The sequence below is a fragment of the Vidua chalybeata genome, unplaced genomic scaffold (assembly GCF_026979565.1).
Source record: "Vidua chalybeata isolate OUT-0048 unplaced genomic scaffold, bVidCha1 merged haplotype W_reject_23, whole genome shotgun sequence".
Taxonomy (NCBI): Eukaryota; Metazoa; Chordata; class Aves; order Passeriformes; family Viduidae; genus Vidua; species Vidua chalybeata.
The window spans coordinates 54232-71302 of record NW_026530349.1 but is presented as its reverse complement, the minus strand read 5'-3'; the positions used below and the strand labels follow the sequence as shown (position 1 = coordinate 71302).

At 60.3% G+C, this 17071-nt stretch overlaps 2 protein-coding genes across 7 annotated transcripts; one reads left to right on the top strand and one right to left on the bottom strand.

Moving 5' to 3' along the window:
* LOC128783179 (serine/threonine-protein kinase pim-1-like) lies at positions 1 to 4548 on the top strand. 3 transcript variants are annotated; one of them, XR_008429026.1, is made up of 6 exons: positions 1 to 1502; positions 1571 to 1621; positions 1851 to 2220; positions 2451 to 2627; positions 2915 to 4139; positions 4434 to 4548. XR_008429026.1 is itself a non-coding variant. In XM_053933795.1 (5 exons), the coding sequence occupies exons 1-5, from the start codon at positions 963 to 965 to the stop codon at positions 3052 to 3054; spliced, it is 1278 nt and encodes a 425-aa protein (XP_053789770.1). In that variant the 5' UTR covers positions 1 to 962; the 3' UTR covers positions 3055 to 4548. The 3 variants fall into 3 exon arrangements, 1 of the variants encoding a protein (XP_053789770.1); XR_008429025.1 differs by having other exon boundaries at positions 2915 to 4149; XM_053933795.1 differs by having other exon boundaries at positions 2915 to 4548.
* An 823-nt stretch (positions 4549 to 5371) lies between these two features.
* LOC128783175 (uncharacterized) lies at positions 5372 to 15303 on the bottom strand. 4 transcript variants are annotated; one of them, XM_053933789.1, is made up of 19 exons: positions 14502 to 15303; positions 14054 to 14143; positions 13369 to 13467; positions 12827 to 12934; positions 12478 to 12567; positions 11793 to 11891; positions 11251 to 11358; positions 10902 to 10991; positions 10217 to 10315; positions 9675 to 9782; positions 9326 to 9415; positions 8641 to 8739; positions 8110 to 8217; positions 7780 to 7851; positions 7620 to 7691; positions 7433 to 7531; positions 6883 to 6990; positions 6246 to 6420; positions 5372 to 5542 (listed from the first exon to the last, which is right to left on the bottom strand). In XM_053933789.1, exons 1-19 carry the CDS (start codon positions 14596 to 14598, stop codon positions 5518 to 5520), a joined length of 1836 nt encoding a protein of 611 aa, XP_053789764.1. In that variant the 5' UTR covers positions 14599 to 15303; the 3' UTR covers positions 5372 to 5517. The 4 variants fall into 4 exon arrangements, with proteins under 4 accessions (XP_053789764.1, XP_053789765.1, XP_053789761.1 ...); XM_053933790.1 differs by lacking the exon at positions 6246 to 6420; XM_053933786.1 differs by lacking the exon at positions 5372 to 5542 and having other exon boundaries at positions 5549 to 6420.
* Between the last annotated feature and the right edge of the window lie 1768 nt (positions 15304 to 17071).

Below are 17071 nucleotides of genomic sequence, written 5' to 3'. Positions count from 1 at the left end.
AGAGACTTAGACTTGATCCAACTGTGGCCTTCCAGGACCTGAGGGCAACCTACAAGAAAGCTGGACAGGGGCTTTGTAGGAGGGCAGGCAAGGACAGGACAAGGGAGAATGGATCCAAATGGAAAGAGAGTCGGTTTAGGTGAGGGATTCAGAAAAAAGACTCTCCTGGAACAGGTTGCCCAGAGAAGGTGTGGCTGTCCCGTCCCTGACAGTGCTCAAGGCCAGGCTGCATGGAGCTCTAGACAAGCCGGGCTAGTGCAAGGGGTGCCCAGCCACAGCAGGGGGGTTGCAGCCGTGTGATTTTTCAGATCCCTTCCAAGCCAAACCATGCCACGACTCCATGATTCTGGGATACTTCCCCTCCTCATCCTCTGTCAGAAAAACAAACTTGGCCCCAAGTTCCACATTGCAGACCATGTCCTTTGGCAGCCTGCAACTGTCTCAACAGAGGATGAAAAGAGATGACATTACTGAGACAATTTCCCTATTCTACTTGAAAATTAAATGCTGCACTCCTGTCCAAAAACTATTGGAAACTGTCAGAAGAGGCAATTCTTCCCCATGAAATGCTACACCTCAGCCAAAAAAAGAAAGAAGCCACATGCCAAGACTCTTCTTTATTGCTACATTGTTTGATTTGGTTACTTCTCTAATAGGAATTCCTTTGGGGTTTTATTTGTTTGTTTCTCTCTTTCGTTCCGCGGGGCGCGCGGCGGCTCCTCCGTTGGGTTCGCGGAGGCAACGGAGGAACGTTCGCGAGCTGCGGCGGTTCCGCAGCAGCAGCAGCAGCAGCAGCAGCAGCAGCAGCAGCAGCAGCAGCAGCAGCAGCAGCAGCAGCAGCAGCGCTTCTCTCGATCGGTTTTCCGCTCGACTTTCCACTCGTTCCCCATCCCCTTCTCCCTCTCACACTCACTCCACTCCACTCCCGTCCCGTCCGTGTCCCGCCTCTCCCAGCCCGGCTGATGCCGCGTCCCGCAAGGCGCCCCTCGGCGGGGCCGCCCCGTGCCCGCCCCTGCCCGTCCCGCCGCGGAGCCGCCTCCGCCGGGCTCTCTCCGTACTGGCTGTGGCGCCGCTGGAAGTGCCGCTCGCTCTGGCGCTGGCGGAGCAGCGCGGTCTTTTGGCTCCGCCTGGCGCGGGCTCTGGCCCGGCCCCGGCCGAGGCCCCGGCCCCGAACGAAGCCCCTGCCGCGGTTCCGCCCGCAGCCGCCCCGCTGCCGCCCCGCGCCCGCCCCGTCGCCGACAGCGTCGCCGGCGGCTTCCCCGCTCCGAGCTCCGCCGCTCGTCAGCTCGGCCGCCGGCCCCGAGCCGCCGCAGCCCGGGGCGCCTCGGCAAGCAGCAGCGCGCCGGGCGCTCGGCTTGACGGGGCAGAAGAGCGGGAGCGCGGTGCCGCCCGCACGGGCAGAGAAGCCTCCCCTGGAGCAGCTCTACCGCGAGGGCCCGCTGCTGGGGAGCGGCGGCTGCGGCAGCGTTTACTCCGGGACCCGGCTCGCCGACGGCGCCCCGGTAAGAGACGGGGCCGGAGCGGAGGGGGCGGGCAGCGAGCTCAGCCCGGCGCTCGCCTTGGCTTGCAGGTGGCCATCAAGCGAGTGTGCCGCGATCGCATCCCGGAGTGGGCGCGGCTGGTGAGTGAGCGGGGCCAGCGGGAGAAGGCGGCGGGGCGTGCCGGGCGGGGCTAAGGCGAGGCCCGGCAGGGTGGCAGCCGGAAGGCTGCGAGGGGAGCGAGCGGGGAGTGAGCGGGGCCCGCGCAGCGTCCCGGGCCGGGCAATGGCGAGCGGCGGCGGGGCCGGGCAGGGGGTGGCCAAGGCGCGGCGCAGCATCGGCCCCGCTGAGGGCATCGCGGTCCCCCCGCAGCACAACGGCGCCCTGGTGCCCCTGGAGCTGGCGCTGCTGTGGATGGTGTCGTGCCCTGGCTTCCGCGGCGTCGTGCGGCTCCTGGACTGGTTCGAGCTGCCCGACGGCTTCGCGCTGGTCATGGAGCGTCCGCAGCGCTGTCAGGACCTCTGGGACTTCCTGCACGAGCGGGGGTTCCTGACGGAGCCCGTGGCGCGGGGGCTGTTCCGCCAGGTGCTGGAGGCCGTGCGGCACTGCACCAGCCGCGGCGTCCTGCACCGCGACATCAAGGCCGAGAACGTCCTCGTCGACCTGGCCACGGGCGAGGCGAAGCTCATCGACTTCGGCTGCGGCACGATCCTCCAGGACACGTTCTACACCCGGATGTCAGGTGAGCCCAAAGCCGGGGCCCAGCCGGGCAGCAGAGGTTCCCCCCTTGGCTGGCAGAGGGGGAAGAGGGAGACAGGGAGGGGAGGGTGCAGAATCCTCCTTCAGCCGGCTGCAGCCAAGTTGCTTTTCGGCGGGGCAGGGGCTGGCTGTTGTGGAACGGGGGCGGGCTGGGAGGGAGGGAGGAAGGGAGGGAGCAGCATCGGCCTGATGAGCTGTGCCCGTGTCCCATAGGAACGCCGGAGTACAGCCCACCGGAGTGGATCCTCTTTGGCTGCTACCATGGCCAGCCAGCCACCATCTGGTCCCTGGGCATCCTGCTCTATCACCTGGTCTGCGGGCACCTTCCTTTCCACACAAACGAGGACATCGTCCGGGGCCAGCTCTTCTTCCCGCCCCGGGTGTCTCAAGGTGGGGCTGTGCCTTCAAGGCTCGGGAGGAGGAACGGGGCTGGGAGGGGGCAGCTGGCACATCAGCGTCCTGCTCTTGCAGCTAGTGAGGCGGTTGATCTCCTGGGCTTAGCTGGAGGAGGTGGCACGTGTGCCTCTGTGCTGCTCTCCTCCGGAAGGGAGGATCCATGGGAAGCATTTGGCTGCAGCTCCGAGCACTCCTAGGGTGGCCTGGGCACCGTGGAATGTGGGAGAGCATGGACAGGAGCCTTGTCCCGCTGAGTGGCGGTTTCTGGTTTCTCTCTGCAGAGTGCCAGCACCTCATCAGGTGGTGTTTATCCATGGACCCCACAGACAGGCCATCACTGGAAGACCTTTTTGAGCATTCTTGGCTGCAGGAGCCCTGCCTGGCCCAGGAGACAGCAGAGATCCATCCCTGTGCTCAGTAGGATCCAGGAGCCCAGCAAGTACCAGCTGCATGTGTCTGGTGGCACTCCAAGAAAACCCCGGAGCGTTTCCTTGCGGCCGCGGCACGGAGGAGAGAGCGCAGCCGAGGAGATGCTTCCGCTGGTCCCCGGCGAGTTGTGGAGGGAGCGGCTCAGTGCTCCCCGTGCCACTGGAGAAGTGGTGGCAGTGCGGTGAAGGTGCCACGGACTGGAACAGGGGAAACATCCCCCTGCAGCTCAATGGCATCGGGATGTCCCCGCAAGCCGAGGCACAGCTGGCGTGTTCTTCTGGAGCACCACGTGGAGCTGGGAACACCATCCTGGAGCTGGCCGCTGGCGGGGCAAAGCCGAGCGGCTTTGGCTGCGGCCCCTTCCTGGAGGACACGCTCTGCGCCCCGATGAAATCAAGATGAGTCCCCAGCCGGCGCAGGGGCGGGGGGATGCTCGTGCTTCCAGGCATGGCAGGGCTCGGCCTGGCCACGCGCCGCAGGTTCCCCGCTCGGCGGCGCTGGGGAATATTAATTTTTCCCCCGGCTGCCGAGCTGCTTTTTGGTGGGACAGGGGACGGATGTTGTGGAAGGGGAGCCGGCTCCTGGCCTTGCTGACAGCTTCTGCCAGCCAGCCTGGCACGGGCTGGGGCGGGGGCAGCCAGCCTGACAAAACATCCATCCATGTGGATGGTGGCAGCAGAGGGGGACGGGTTCTGAAGCCGTGCCCCAGCTGGTCTGCTTTGCAGGCCCTCGAGGAAGGGGCGCGTTTACGGGCGGGAAAGGTGGGGTTTTTCCCCACCCGTGGACAGGTTTCATTCTCACATGGAGTGGTCAGACCCTCCTCAGGCCCGTGAAACGGTGACAGGCTGTGTAGGTTTTTCTTGTTTCCAGGTCTTGTTTTGAATTGACTTTCATGCAATTGTTCTTTGTTTTTCCCAGGAAGATTACACCTGGTGCCCGGACTGCATGGGGAAGCGCCTGCACCGTCCGTGGAGCACATCCAGTGCCAGCGCTACCCCAGGGGCCACGGCCTGCAGGGACATCCCCTTCAAGAAGGACGAGGACCTCGTGTGGGATCAGCTCCTCTCCTGGCAGCAGGTCTGCAGAGGTGGGTACCCGGCTCCACAGCTGGGCTGGCAGAAGGGCTTCGGGCAGAGGGCAGCGGGCACACGGGCATCCCGCCCTTGCAGCTGCTGAGGAGGCTGCTGTGCTGTGCTGAAGCGGAGGAGGTGGAACGTGGCCTGCCACGCTGCCCTTCTCTCGAAACAGAGAATGGCTCGGGAGGTTTGGGCTCTGAGCACAGCCAGCAGCCTGGCCCGGGCACAGGCCATGGCAGGACAGGGCACAGGAGCCTTCTGTGACTGACCGTGGCTCTCTGGTTTCTCTCTGCAGGCTGCCAGCACCTCATGCCATGGAAACGGCTCCGCTCGGCCTGCCAGGCTGGGAGGGCTGGAGGGCGGCGGGTGTTCATTTGCTGTCAAAAAGAAATCGTTCTATTTTTTTGTCATCGTCATGATCAGAGCATTTCTTTCATCCTTTTCCAAGCTTTTGGCCTCCCTTCCTCCAGGGTAATCTTTTTGTGTCCTTCCTCAGCCACTTGATGGCATTTGGCAGGGGGGGTTAAGCAATGTGAAAAGTTCAACAACAGCTCCTGTTGCCAACTGCAGCAGCCCCTTCAAGAGCCCTGAGCTTCCAGCGAGGTCCACGTGTGCCTTGCAAAAGGGAGTGGTTTGCAGCGATGGGGTTGTCACCCTGCTGCAAAAGCTGGGAGGAAATCACAAGTGGCAAAATGCCAATTTGGCTCAACCCCTGCCCAGGTTCTGCATCTTTCCCCTCTGCTCGGTGACAGGCAGGCAGGGCTGGACTCCAGCAAGGTTCAAGTTCTTGGTGCTCCCTGGCATCAAGGGGATCAAGTAAACTCTTGTATGCAGTGGCTGCAATAGGGCTACTGAAGGGAAAAAGGAGATGTCGTGAGGTGGGGAATCCTTCTTGTCTCCTTTGTCTCCCCAGGAGCCCCTTGGAAAGGGAAATGCCCACACGGGTTTATCTGACTCCTTCCCAGCCAGCCTTTCCCTCAGTCCCGGCTCTCATTTGCTCCGCAGGCTTCAGCAGCTCGCTCAGCTCAGAGGAGCTCTCAGAGGAGAAAACGCTGCCTGGCGTGGGGCTGGCTGATCCCTGTCTCATCTTGATTCCATTTCCCCGCTCCCTCCCCCATCCAAGAGAGCGAAGGATCCCCCACAACCGGTCACGATCCACTCTTGCGGGGTGTTTGTGATGGTTTGTTAACCGATCCCAAAAGTGCAAAACTGCAAATGGCAAGGGACCATCACTTGAATCACAACAAATGCATCTTTATTTAGGTACCAACAGCAAATGCGATAGAAGGGACAGAAAAGGGAAATAGAGAGAAAAGAGAGGAAGGGGAATAGAGCTACCACCGTCGAGACGAGATCCTCGATGGTCCAGCCATCATTCACTATCTCAAATAACTGGAAAAAGCACTGGAAAAGAATTTGTTTTTTTAAAATTAAGTTTAAAAAAAAGGGAAGGAATTCCATAAAGAAAACCAAAGAGTAAGAATACAGTAATTTAAACTTCTCAAAGCCCTTTGCTAATGGAGCCCTGAAGCCCAGTCACGTGCAGTGCGGCCTCGGCGGTGCCTTTGAGCCCAGAACTGCCAAGGGTCAGGGCCGGGATGAGCCTTCACCCAAAACAGGCTCCAAGACTGAGTGGGAATCAATCCAGAACAGGGCTCACACAAAGAGCAAAGCCTCAAGGCCAAAGCCAAACCTTCATCAGGTTGGATTTGTTTGAACACTGAACTGGAGCAAATTTGCTTGTCTGGTAACATCAGTGTCACCATGAAACTTTACATGAGCTACTAAATAAGCACTGTCCTGTCCTGAGCTGTGTGGCCCAAATACTGTTGAGAACTTGCCCTGCCTCTGCCCTGTGCCCCCGGGGCTGCTCTTGGCCTGGCAGCCTCAGTGGGAGCCAGCACTGGCTGCAGCCCCAGCGGCCCCCCAGGACAAGGCCCAGCAATGAAGAGGCCAATGAAAGCACTGGGCAGCAGCAGAGCCCTCAGCAGAGTTCTTTGGACAACCACGGACTGGCCACAGCTCCAGTGCAGCATGACTACGAGTCAGGCTACCAATGCTATGAGCAGAGTTACAAGAAAGCTGTGGAGAAAAATCAACAACTGACCGTCTGCTCTGGTACAGCTTCCGAATGCCAAGATAGCAGCCGATCAGCACGAGGGGCACGGTGAACAGTGTCACCACCGTGCCTATCATGCAGGACCTGCGCACATCCTGGGGGCAGACAATTCTTGGGAGGCGCACTGGATCCGGGGCAAATATTCCTGTTTCAGTGATAACGTCTGTGGGAGCAGTGGGGAGCGTGAGCCCGTGCTGTGCTGCACTGCCGAGCTGGCAGCACGGTGGATACGGCCAGGACGTTCTCTGTTTCCCCCAGAGCTGGGGCCTGCAGGCCCCTTGCCGCCCCTTGGCACAGGCTGTGCCACCCAACAAAGCCCAGCAGGCCGGGAGGAGAGCCCGGGGCCAGCGCAGCTGCTTGGGCAGTCGCTGCTTCGAGGGACACGGGCCAAACCCATCCCTGAGCAGCCCCTGCCAGCCCTGGCCCTCCCTGCCCTGTGACAGCTCCCCCAGCCCCAGGGGACAGAGTCAGGCCCTGTCAGGACACACGGGAGCCTTGCTCTCCCTCTCTGCCCTTTCCCCACCATGGGCACCCCGTGCAGCCACTCCCAGGTTTTGGGACATGTCTCCCACGGAGGGACCCCAGCAGGATTGCTCAGCCTGGCTGAGCCTGGCACAGCAATCACCTTCTGTGGCACTGTCTGGCATCTCCTCCCTTCGTGTATCGGGGGCTGGCACGGAGCCACGGCTTCCTTCAGGAAGTGCTGCCTTCAGCAAAGCCCTTTGGTCCATCTCTGGAGAAAGGAAAAGGGACAGCTGGATCAGGTGGAACCATTCCCCATTGGAGAGATGGCATCTTCAGCAAGTTCTACTTTTCAAAGACATGGATAAGGATCAGGAAAAGGCCACGGCTCTTGGGGCTGCCACAGGGCCCTCCCTTCTCCAAACAGGTGCCACTCCTGATCTACCCGGAGACCGGGAAATTGCAGGGGATTGCAGGCCCGTGGTGCAGTTTGGGCTCCCTGCCAGCTGATGCCAAATGCCTTCCTGCAGAGGCTGGGGAGAAGCTGCAGCCAGGCCAGGCTGGGAAACAGCCCTGCAGGGCAGGAAAGCAGCAGCGGGGCAGCCAGGCTGCCATGGATCCCTTCCCTCTGTGCCGGGCACGGCGTGTCCAGATGTGCAGGGAAAGCCCCCGGCTGCTGAGCCCCAGGGGAAGGCTGAGGGAAATGCACCCACCACGGCGTCTCTCCAGATCACTCAGCATCTGGTCCATGTGTTTCGATGCCTCCAGGGACTTCATGTGTTTAGTAGATCTGTTCCTCCCTCTCGGCGGACCTTAAGAGAATGCATGTCCATTTCCCCCGGAATGGATCCCACAAAAGCAGGGCTCAGCCTGTGGGGTCAGCAGGGACACACAACTCACCCCTGCGATGGGAGCCGGGCTTGTGCGCAGCAACCAGGAAAGGAGCCTGAAAAGTCCTCCCTGCAGACACACCTGTAACTCAACAGGCACAGGAGCTTCTGTCACCTGCTTCCTGCCAGGTTGTCAGTGATTATTCACTGAGGGCAAGTTGAGAAGTTACCTGCAGAATCTCCCAAGGGTTCCAAACCATCTTCCATCCCAGCTGCTGGAGAAGCCTTGCTAGCATGCTCATCTAGAAGGGATCAGAGATCAGAACCATTTCCTGGTCTGCTGGGATCCCCCTGTGCCTTTGGGAACTGGGCACTGCAAGGGGGTCGGGTAAGGCTGTGGGGGCCAAATTTCCATGGCCATGGCCAAAGCTGCCCAGGGCCTGGGGAGCTCTGGGCTGGCTCCTGGCCACTCTCCACACTCTTTGCAGGCCCTGTGCAACATCCCTGGAGGGCAGGTACTGCCACACAGCAGAGATGGCAGCTCAAGCCTCAGCAATTACCTCCTGTGACTGTGCCTGGCATCGCCTCACTTCCTGCAGCAGGGGCTGCCAATGGGCCACTGCTTCCTCCAGGAAATGCTGCCTTCAGCACAGCCTTTCGCTTCATCTCTGGAGACAGGAAGAGGCACAGCTGCATTAGATGGAGCCGTTCCCCTTCTGGGACATAGCATCTTCAAGAGGCAATACTGGACAAACTCATGGTTCAGGAAATCATCAAAACTTTTGGGATTGGCCAGGCCACTCCCGGTGCCATTCCTGATCTACCCGGAGACCGGGAAATTGCAGGCATCTCGGGCCCATGGTGCAGGTTGGGCTCCCTGCCAGCTGATGCCAAATGCCTTCCTGCAGAGGCTGGGGAGAAGTTGCAGCCAGGCCAGGCTGGGAAACAGCCCTGCAGGGCAGGAAAGCAGCAGCGGGGCAGCCAGGCTGCCATGGATCCCTTCCCTCTGTGCCGGGCACGGCGTGTCCAGATGTGCAGGGAAAGCCCCCGGCTGCTGAGTCCCAGGGGAAGGCTGAGGGAAATGCACCCACCACGGCGTCTCTCCAGATCACTCAGCATCTGGTCCAGATGTCTGGCTGCCTCCAGAGATTTCTTGTCTCCTGTGTCTGAGTTCTTCCATGGAGAAGGACCTAAACATAAAGTTGTTCCATGTCCCCTTCAGGCCAGAGTGGCAGTGAGTGCCCCTGGGTGATTGGTGCCCTCCAAAGCACTCCCTCAGCTCTGCCTTCCACTCAGGAGCAGGGCCAGGGGGACCACGTGCCTGCGGTGGCCCCACACTGGCATGGAAGGAGCCCCTTGCAGGGCCGGCCACGGGGGAGAAAGGATTCCCTGGAGCTGCCAGCAGCTCTAAACCCAGCCCCAGGCAGGGCCAGGGCTTGGCAGCAGCAGCAGGAGCAGCTCAGGCACCCCGGGGCCGGCAAAGGAGCTGCAAAAGGCACAGCCCCGGGGCACAGCCCTGGGCCCGGCCCCTTCCCTCTCTGCTCTTCTCCGTGGCTGCACAGAGCACACGGAAGCGCACACTGGAATTGCACACGGAAGGAAGATGGACAGCTAAATGCTCCTTCCTGCCACTGACAGCCATTCTGTGGGATCCCTCAGGGATCCAGAATGGAGCCGGGCAAGTTTTCCAGAATCTTTCAACCCTGTGATGCTGCTAAGGGAAATGGCTCATGAGGCACTGATTATTCTCTCAGGAAAGGCACACAGAAAACTTGCCTCCAGCATTCTCCAAGAGATTCTCTCCAAGAGAATTCTCCAAGCTGTCATCCAATAGTGCATCTGGAGAAGCCATGTCGCCATCCCAAGCTAGAAGGAATGAGAGATCAGAACCATTTCCTGGTCTGCTGGGATCCCCCTGTGCCTTTGGGAACTGGGCACTGCAAGGGGGTCGGGTAAGGCTGTGGGGGCCAAATTTCCATGGCCATGGCCAAAGCTGCCCAGGGGCCTGGGGAGCTCTGGGCTGGCTCCTGGCCACTCTCCACACTCTTTGCAGGCCCTGTGCAACATCCCTGGAGGGCAGGTACTGCCACACAGCAGAGATGGCAGCTCAAGCCTCAGCAATTACCTCCTGTGACTGTGCCTGGCATCGCCTCACTTCCTGCAGCAGGGGCTGCCAATGGGCCACTGCTTCCTCCAGGAAATGCTGCCTTCAGCACAGCCTTTCGCTTCATCTCTGGAGACAGGAAGAGGCACAGCTGCATTAGATGGAGCCGTTCCCCTTCTGGGAGATGGCATCTTCAAGAGGCAATACTGGACAAACTCATGGTTCAGGAAATCATCAAAACTGTTGGGATTGGCCAGGCCACTGCCTTCTACAAACAGGTGCCATTCCTGATCTACCCGGAGACCGGGAAATTGCAGGCATCTCGGGCCCATGGTGCAGGTTGGGCTCCCTGCCAGCTGATGCCAAATGCCTTCCTGCAGAGGCTGGGGAGAAGCTGCAGCCAGGCCAGGCTGGGAAACAGCCCTGCAGGGCAGGAAAGCAGCAGCGGGGCAGCCAGGCTGCCATGGATCCCTTCCCTCTGTGCCGGGCACGGCGTGTCCAGATGTGCAGGGAAAGCCCCCGGCTGCTGAGTCCCAGGGGAAGGCTGAGGGAAATGCACCCACCACGGCGTCTCTCCAGATCGCTCAGCATCTGGTCCAGGTGTCTGGCTGCCTCCAGGGATTTCTTGTCTCCTGTGTCTGAGTTCTTCCATGGAGAAGGACCTTAACATAAAGTTGTTCCATGTCCCCTTCAGGCCAGAGTGGCAGTGAGTGCCCCTGGGTGATTGGTGCCCTCCAAAGCACTCCCTCAGCTCTGCCTTCCACTCAGGAGCAGGGCCAGGGGGACCACGTGCCTGCGGTGGCCCCACACTGGCATGGAAGGAGCCCCTTGCAGGGCCGTCCTCGGGGGAGAAAGGATTCCCTGGAGCTGCCAGCAGCTCTAAACCCAGCCCCAGGCAGGGCCAGGGCTTGGCAGCAGCAGCAGGAGCAGCTCAGGCACCCCGGGGCCGGCAAAGGAGCTGCAAAAGGCACAGCCCCGGGGCACAGCCCTGGGCCCGGCCCCTTCCCTCTCTGCTCTTCTCCGTGGCTGCACAGAGCACACGGAAGCGCACACTGGAATTGCACACGGAAGGAAGATGGACAGCTAAATGCTCCTTCCTGCCACTGACAGCCATTCTGTGGGATCCCTCAGGGATCCAGAATGGAGCCGGGCAAGTTTTCCAGAATCTTTCAACCCTGTGATGCTGCTAAGGGAAATGGCTCATGAGGCACTGATTATTCTCTCAGGAAAGGCACACAGAAAACTTGCCTCCAGCATTCTCCAAGAGATTCTCTCCAAGAGAATTCTCCAAGCTGTCATCCAATAGTGCATCTGGAGAAGCCATGTCGCCATCCCAAGCTAGAAGGAATGAGAGATCAGAACCATTTCCTGGTCTGCTGGGATCCCCCTGTGCCTTTGGGAACTGGGCACTGCAAGGGGGTCGGGTAAGGCTGTGGGGGCCAAATTTCCATGGCCATGGCCAAAGCTGCCCAGGGGCCTGGGGAGCTCTGGGCTGGCTCCTGGCCACTCTCCACACTCTTTGCAGGCCCTGTGCAACATCCCTGGAGGGCAGGTACTGCCACACAGCAGAGATGGCAGCTCAAGCCTCAGCAATTACCTCCTGTGACTGTGCCTGGCATCGCCTCACTTCCTGCAGCAGGGGCTGCCAATGGGCCACTGCTTCCTCCAGGAAATGCTGCCTTCAGCACAGCCTTTCGCTTCATCTCTGGAGACAGGAAGAGGCACAGCTGCATTAGATGGAGCCGTTCCCCTTCTGGGAGATGGCATCTTCAAGAGGCAATACTGGACAAACTCATGGTTCAGGAAATCATCAAAACTTTTGGGATTGGCCAGGCCACTCCCTTCTACAAACAGGTGCCATTCCTGATCTACCCGGAGACCGGGAAATTGCAGGCATCTCGGGCCCATGGTGCAGGTTGGGCTCCCTGCCAGCTGATGCCAAATGCCTTCCTGCAGAGGCTGGGGAGAAGCTGCAGCCAGGCCAGGCTGGGAAACAGCCCTGCAGGGCAGGAAAGCAGCAGCGGGGCAGCCAGGCTGCCATGGATCCCTTCCCTCTGTGCCGGGCACGGCGTGTCCAGATGTGCAGGGAAAGCCCCCGGCTGCTGAGTCCCAGGGGAAGGCTGAGGGAAATGCACCCACCACGGCGTCTCTCCAGATCGCTCAGCATCTGGTCCAGGTGTCTGGCTGCCTCCAGGGATTTCTTGTCTCCTGTGTCTGAGTTCTTCCATGGAGAAGGACCTTAACATAAAGTTGTTCCATGTCCCCTTCAGGCCAGAGTGGCAGTGAGTGCCCCTGGGTGATTGGTGCCCTCCAAAGCACTCCCTCAGCTCTGCCTTCCACTCAGGAGCAGGGCCAGGGGGACCACGTGCCTGCGGTGGCCCCACACTGGCATGGAAGGAGCCCCTTGCAGGGCCGTCCTCGGGGGAGAAAGGATTCCCTGGAGCTGCCAGCAGCTCTAAACCCAGCCCCAGGCAGGGCCAGGGCTTGGCAGCAGCAGCAGGAGCAGCTCAGGCACCCCGGGGCCGGCAAAGGAGCTGCAAAAGGCACAGCCCCGGGGCACAGCCCTGGGCCCGGCCCCTTCCCTCTCTGCTCTTCTCCGTGGCTGCACAGAGCACACGGAAGCGCACACTGGAATTGCACACGGAAGGAAGATGGACAGCTAAATGCTCCTTCCTGCCACTGACAGCCATTCTGTGGGATCCCTCAGGGATCCAGAATGGAGCCGGGCAAGTTTTCCAGAATCTTTCAACCCTGTGATGCTGCTAAGGGAAATGGCTCATGAGGCACTGATTATTCTCTCAGGAAAGGCACACAGAAAACTTGCCTCCAGCATTCTCCAAGAGATTCTCTCCAAGAGAATTCTCCAAGCTGTCATCCAATAGTGCATCTGGAGAAGCCATGTCGCCATCCCAAGCTAGAAGGAATGAGAGATCAGAACCATTTCCTGGTCTGCTGGGATCCCCCTGTGCCTTTGGGAACTGGGCACTGCAAGGGGGTCGGGTAAGGCTGTGGGGGCCAAATTTCCATGGCCATGGCCAAAGCTGCCCAGGGGCCTGGGGAGCTCTGGGCTGGCTCCTGGCCACTCTCCACACTCTTTGCAGGCCCTGTGCAACATCCCTGGAGGGCAGGTACTGCCACACAGCAGAGATGGCAGCTCAAGCCTCAGCAATTACCTCCTGTGACTGTGCCTGGCATCGCCTCACTTCCTGCAGCAGGGGCTGCCAATGGGCCACTGCTTCCTCCAGGAAATGCTGCCTTCAGCACAGCCTTTCGCTTCATCTCTGGAGACAGGAAGAGGCACAGCTGCATTAGATGGAGCCGTTCTCCTTCTGGGAGATGGCATCTTCAAGAGGCAATAGTGGACAAACTCATGCTTCAGGAAATCATCAAAACTGTTGGGATTGGCCAGGCCACTCCCTTCTACAAACAGGTGCCATTCCTGATCTACCCGGAGACCGGGAAATTGCAGGCATCTCGGGCCCATGGTGCAGTTTGGGCTCCCTGCCAGCTGATGCCAAATGCCTTCCTGCAGAGGCTGGGGAGAAGCTGCAGCCAGGCCAGGCTGGGAAACAGCCCTGCAGGGCAGGAAAGCAGCAGCGGGGCAGCCAGGCTGCCATGGATCCCTTCCCTCTGTGCTGGGCATGGCGTGTCCAGATGTGCAGGGAAAGCCCCCGGCTGCTGAGTCCCAGGGGAAGGCTGAGGGAAATGCACCCACCACGGCGTCTCTCCAGATCACTCAGCATCTGGTCCAGGTGTCTGGCTGCCTCCAGGGATTTCTTGTCTCCAGTGTCTGAGTTCTTCCATGGAGAAGGACCTTAACATAAAGATGTTCCATGTCCCCTTCAGGCCAGAGTGGCAGTGAGTGCCCCTGGGTGATTGGTGCCCTCCAAAGCACTCCCTCAGCTCTGCCTTCCACTCAGGAGCAGGGCCAGGGGGACCACGTGCCTGCGGTGGCCCCACACTGGCATGGAAGGAGCCCCTTGCAGGGCCGTCCTCGGGGGAGAAAGGATTCCCTGGAGCTGCCAGCAGCTCTAAACCCAGCCCCAGGCAGGGCCAGGGCTTGGCAGCAGCAGCAGGAGCAGCTCAGGCACCCCGGGGCCAGCAAAGGAGCTGCAAAAGGCACAGCCCCGGGGCACAGCCCTGGGCCCGGCCCCTTCCCTCTCTGCTCTTCTCCGTGGCTGCACAGAGCACACGGAAGCGCACACTGGAATTGCACACGGAAGGAAGATGGACAGCTAAATGCTCCTTCCTGCCACTGACAGCCATTCTGTGGGATCCCTCAGGGATCCAGAATGGAGCCGGGCAAGTTTTCCAGAATCTTTCAACCCTGTGATGCTGCTAAGGGAAATGGCTCATGAGGCACTGATTATTCTCTCAGGAAAGGCACACAGAAAACTTGCCTCCAGCATTCTCCAAGAGATTCTCGCCAACAGAATTCTCCAAGCTGTCATCCAATTGGGCATCCGGATAAGCCATGTCACCATCCCAAGCTAGAAGGAATGAGAGATCAGAACCATTTCCTGGTCTGCTGGGATCCCCCTGTGCCTTTGGGAACTGGGCACTGCAAGGGGGTTGGGTACAGCTGTGGGGGCCAGATGAGAATGGCCATGGCCAAAGCTGCCCAGGGGCCTGGGGAGCTCTGGGCTGGCTCCTGGCCACTCTCCACACGATTTCCTTGCCTTGTGCAACATCCCTGGGAGGGTGGCTGGAGCAGCCCAGGGCCCATGGGGGTCTCTCCCTCCCACAGAGGAAAGCCTCCCTAAAGCCCAGGGGAAAAACCATCCCCCAGCACTTCCCAGGGTGCAGGGAGCGCTGTCCCGGGAAAGGGGAGCCAGGCTGCCGGCTCACCTGCTCCCCGCGCTTGCAGCGGAGCAGCCTGGGCAGCCCTGGCAGGCAGGGCCACGGCCAGGAGGAGCGGGAGGAAGAGGCGCAGAGCAAGGGCCATGGTGCCTTGCCCTCTGCCAGTCCCCAGCTCTTGCTGCCACCACTGTCCTGACACCGCTGTCCCAATGTCAGCACCACTGCTGCCACCGCCGCTGCTGCCGCAACAGTTGTGCTCAAGGACTGACTGCTGGCTCCTTGTGGTGCTGTGCAACCACGGGGCTCTGGCACCTCTGTGACCTCAGAGCCTGCTGTGACCTCAGCCTGCTGTGACCCCAGAGCCTGCTGTGAGCTCATGGCCTGAGCTGTACCCCCAGAGCGTCCCCCCATCTGCACAAATGGACTGCCCTGAACTGTAAATGTTTTGCTTGATCCAAGGTCATTCCTCAGCAACACCTTTCTTTTGCCTGCTGACATTGACTGGGGTCCAGCCAACAAAAGAACATTAGCTGCAGGCCACCCCTACAGCTTTTCCTATGAATGAGCGCAAAGCCTTTATTTTTGCAAACAGAGGGATGTTGGGGGGATTTTGGCCCCATCAGGCCGAGGCACAAGGCTCTGCATCCTCCCAGGGAACAGAGCCAGCCCCCTTGAGAGCCAGAAGGCGCGGCCTCACTTGTAGCCCCGGTGCCTCCTGTGGCCCAGGGCACGGCCCTGGCTGGAAATGTCTTGGGCTGCAGCACAGGGCCAGGGCGGAGCTCAGCAGCCTCATCAGAGCCCAGGGCCGCGGCCCTTCCCTGCCGGGGCCCTGGCCTGGCCCGGCCCGGCCCGGCCCGGCCTGAGCAGCCCGGCCTGGCCCCAGGGGATGGGCTCCGCCCGGCCGCTGTGCCCACAGCCTTTTGGGCCCCAGGCTTTGCAAGAGGCTTTCTCCCAGCCTTGCAAAACCTTGGCCAAGTGTCCCTTTGCTGTGCTGTGAAGAGTGAAAAAGCCCCTGACATTTACCCTGGTGCACAGCTCATGAGGGATCCCTGCACAGCTTAGGAGAGGCCAGAAATACTCCTGTGTGCCTCATGAGGGATCCCTGCACAGCTCAGCAGAGAGCCCAAAACATCCCTGTGTGCCTCATGAGGGATCCCTGCACAGCTCAGCAGAGAGCCCAAAACATCCCTGTGTGCCTCATGAGGGATCCCTGCACAGCTCAGCAGAGAGCCCAAAACATCCCTGTGTGCCTCATGAGGGATCCCTGCACAGCTCAGCAGAGAGCCCAAAACATCCCTGTGTGCCTCATGAGGGATCCCTGCACAGCTCAGCAGAGAGCCCAAAACATCCCTGTGTGCCTCATGAGGGATCCCTGCACAGCTCAGCAGAGAGCCCAAAACATCCCTGTGTGCCTCATGAGGGATCCCTGCACAGCTCAGCAGAGAGCCCAAAACATCCCTGTGTGCCTCATGAAGTGCAGGCCCAGATGATGCCACTGGAGGAAATGTGCCCTCAGCCCAGGGACGCTCAGCATGGGCTCCCCCAGCCCCTCGGGGCCCCGCTGCTGCTCACAGCGGCCCCTGCCTGGCTCCTGCCTGCCCTCACCGTGGGCATCCACGGCTGCTCCTGGGCACGGAGCTCAGCCAGCGCTGGTGCCAGCTGGGCTTTGCTGCTGCTACCACCTGGACATATCTCTGACAACTCTATTTCTTTATTTGAACAGAAAATGAGGGCCAAGCCCTGCCCTGGCAGTCAGCGCCTGCCCACCTTCAGTCGTGGTTGGGGAACAGGACCAGGGGGCTCAGGGGCTGAGGGTCTCGTTGTGGAGGGGTGAGTTTGGGGATGGGCTCAAGACGGTGCTGCAGCTGCGGCAGGGCAGATGGGGACAGAAGTGAAGAGCTGGGAAGATGGGTCAAGTTCTCTCTGCCTGCGTTGTTAGGCTCGTCTTCTGAAGATGGGCAGGAGCACCTTTGGAGAGAGGAGTGGCTGAGGCCCCCAGCTGCCAGTGGCACACTGGGACTCTCCTGCACAGCAGGGCCCAGAGCTGGCAAGGCTCCCCAGCACGGCTGGAGCTGCTGGCACAGCTTGGCCCAGCTGGACAGCTGCCCCTCAAGGCCCCGGCGAGCAGGGGACGGCTCTGGGCAGGATCCCTGGCCAGGAGCGGGCCCCAGAGTGCGTCTGCCTTTCAAGGGCAATCTCGTCCCCGCTCTTTCTCCTCCCCACCTTGCTTTACCTGTGCCCTGTGCCCCTGGGGCTGCTCTTGGCCTGGCAGCCTCAGTGGGAGCCAGCACTGGCTGCAGGCCCAGCGGGCCCCTGCTCAGAGATTGTTCTGAGCTGTTTTGCCCCCGCTTCAGGACAAGCATCCTGATAAAAGAACTTAATTGTGTTTATATCTATCACAGAACCACATTTATCTAAAATCAATTTTAGTATGGAAATCACCTGTGGATGGTGGACTCATCAGACGCTGCTGGGACGTTGCACATAGCTCAGGGAAGAGTGTGATTGTTATTAAATTGTGTCCTGTTCTACTGTGGTCTGATGGCCATGAAGAGAAACTTTCTGTGCCTCTGACTCTCACCAGTTCCTGACCCCCAAAGGACACAAACCTGATGAGT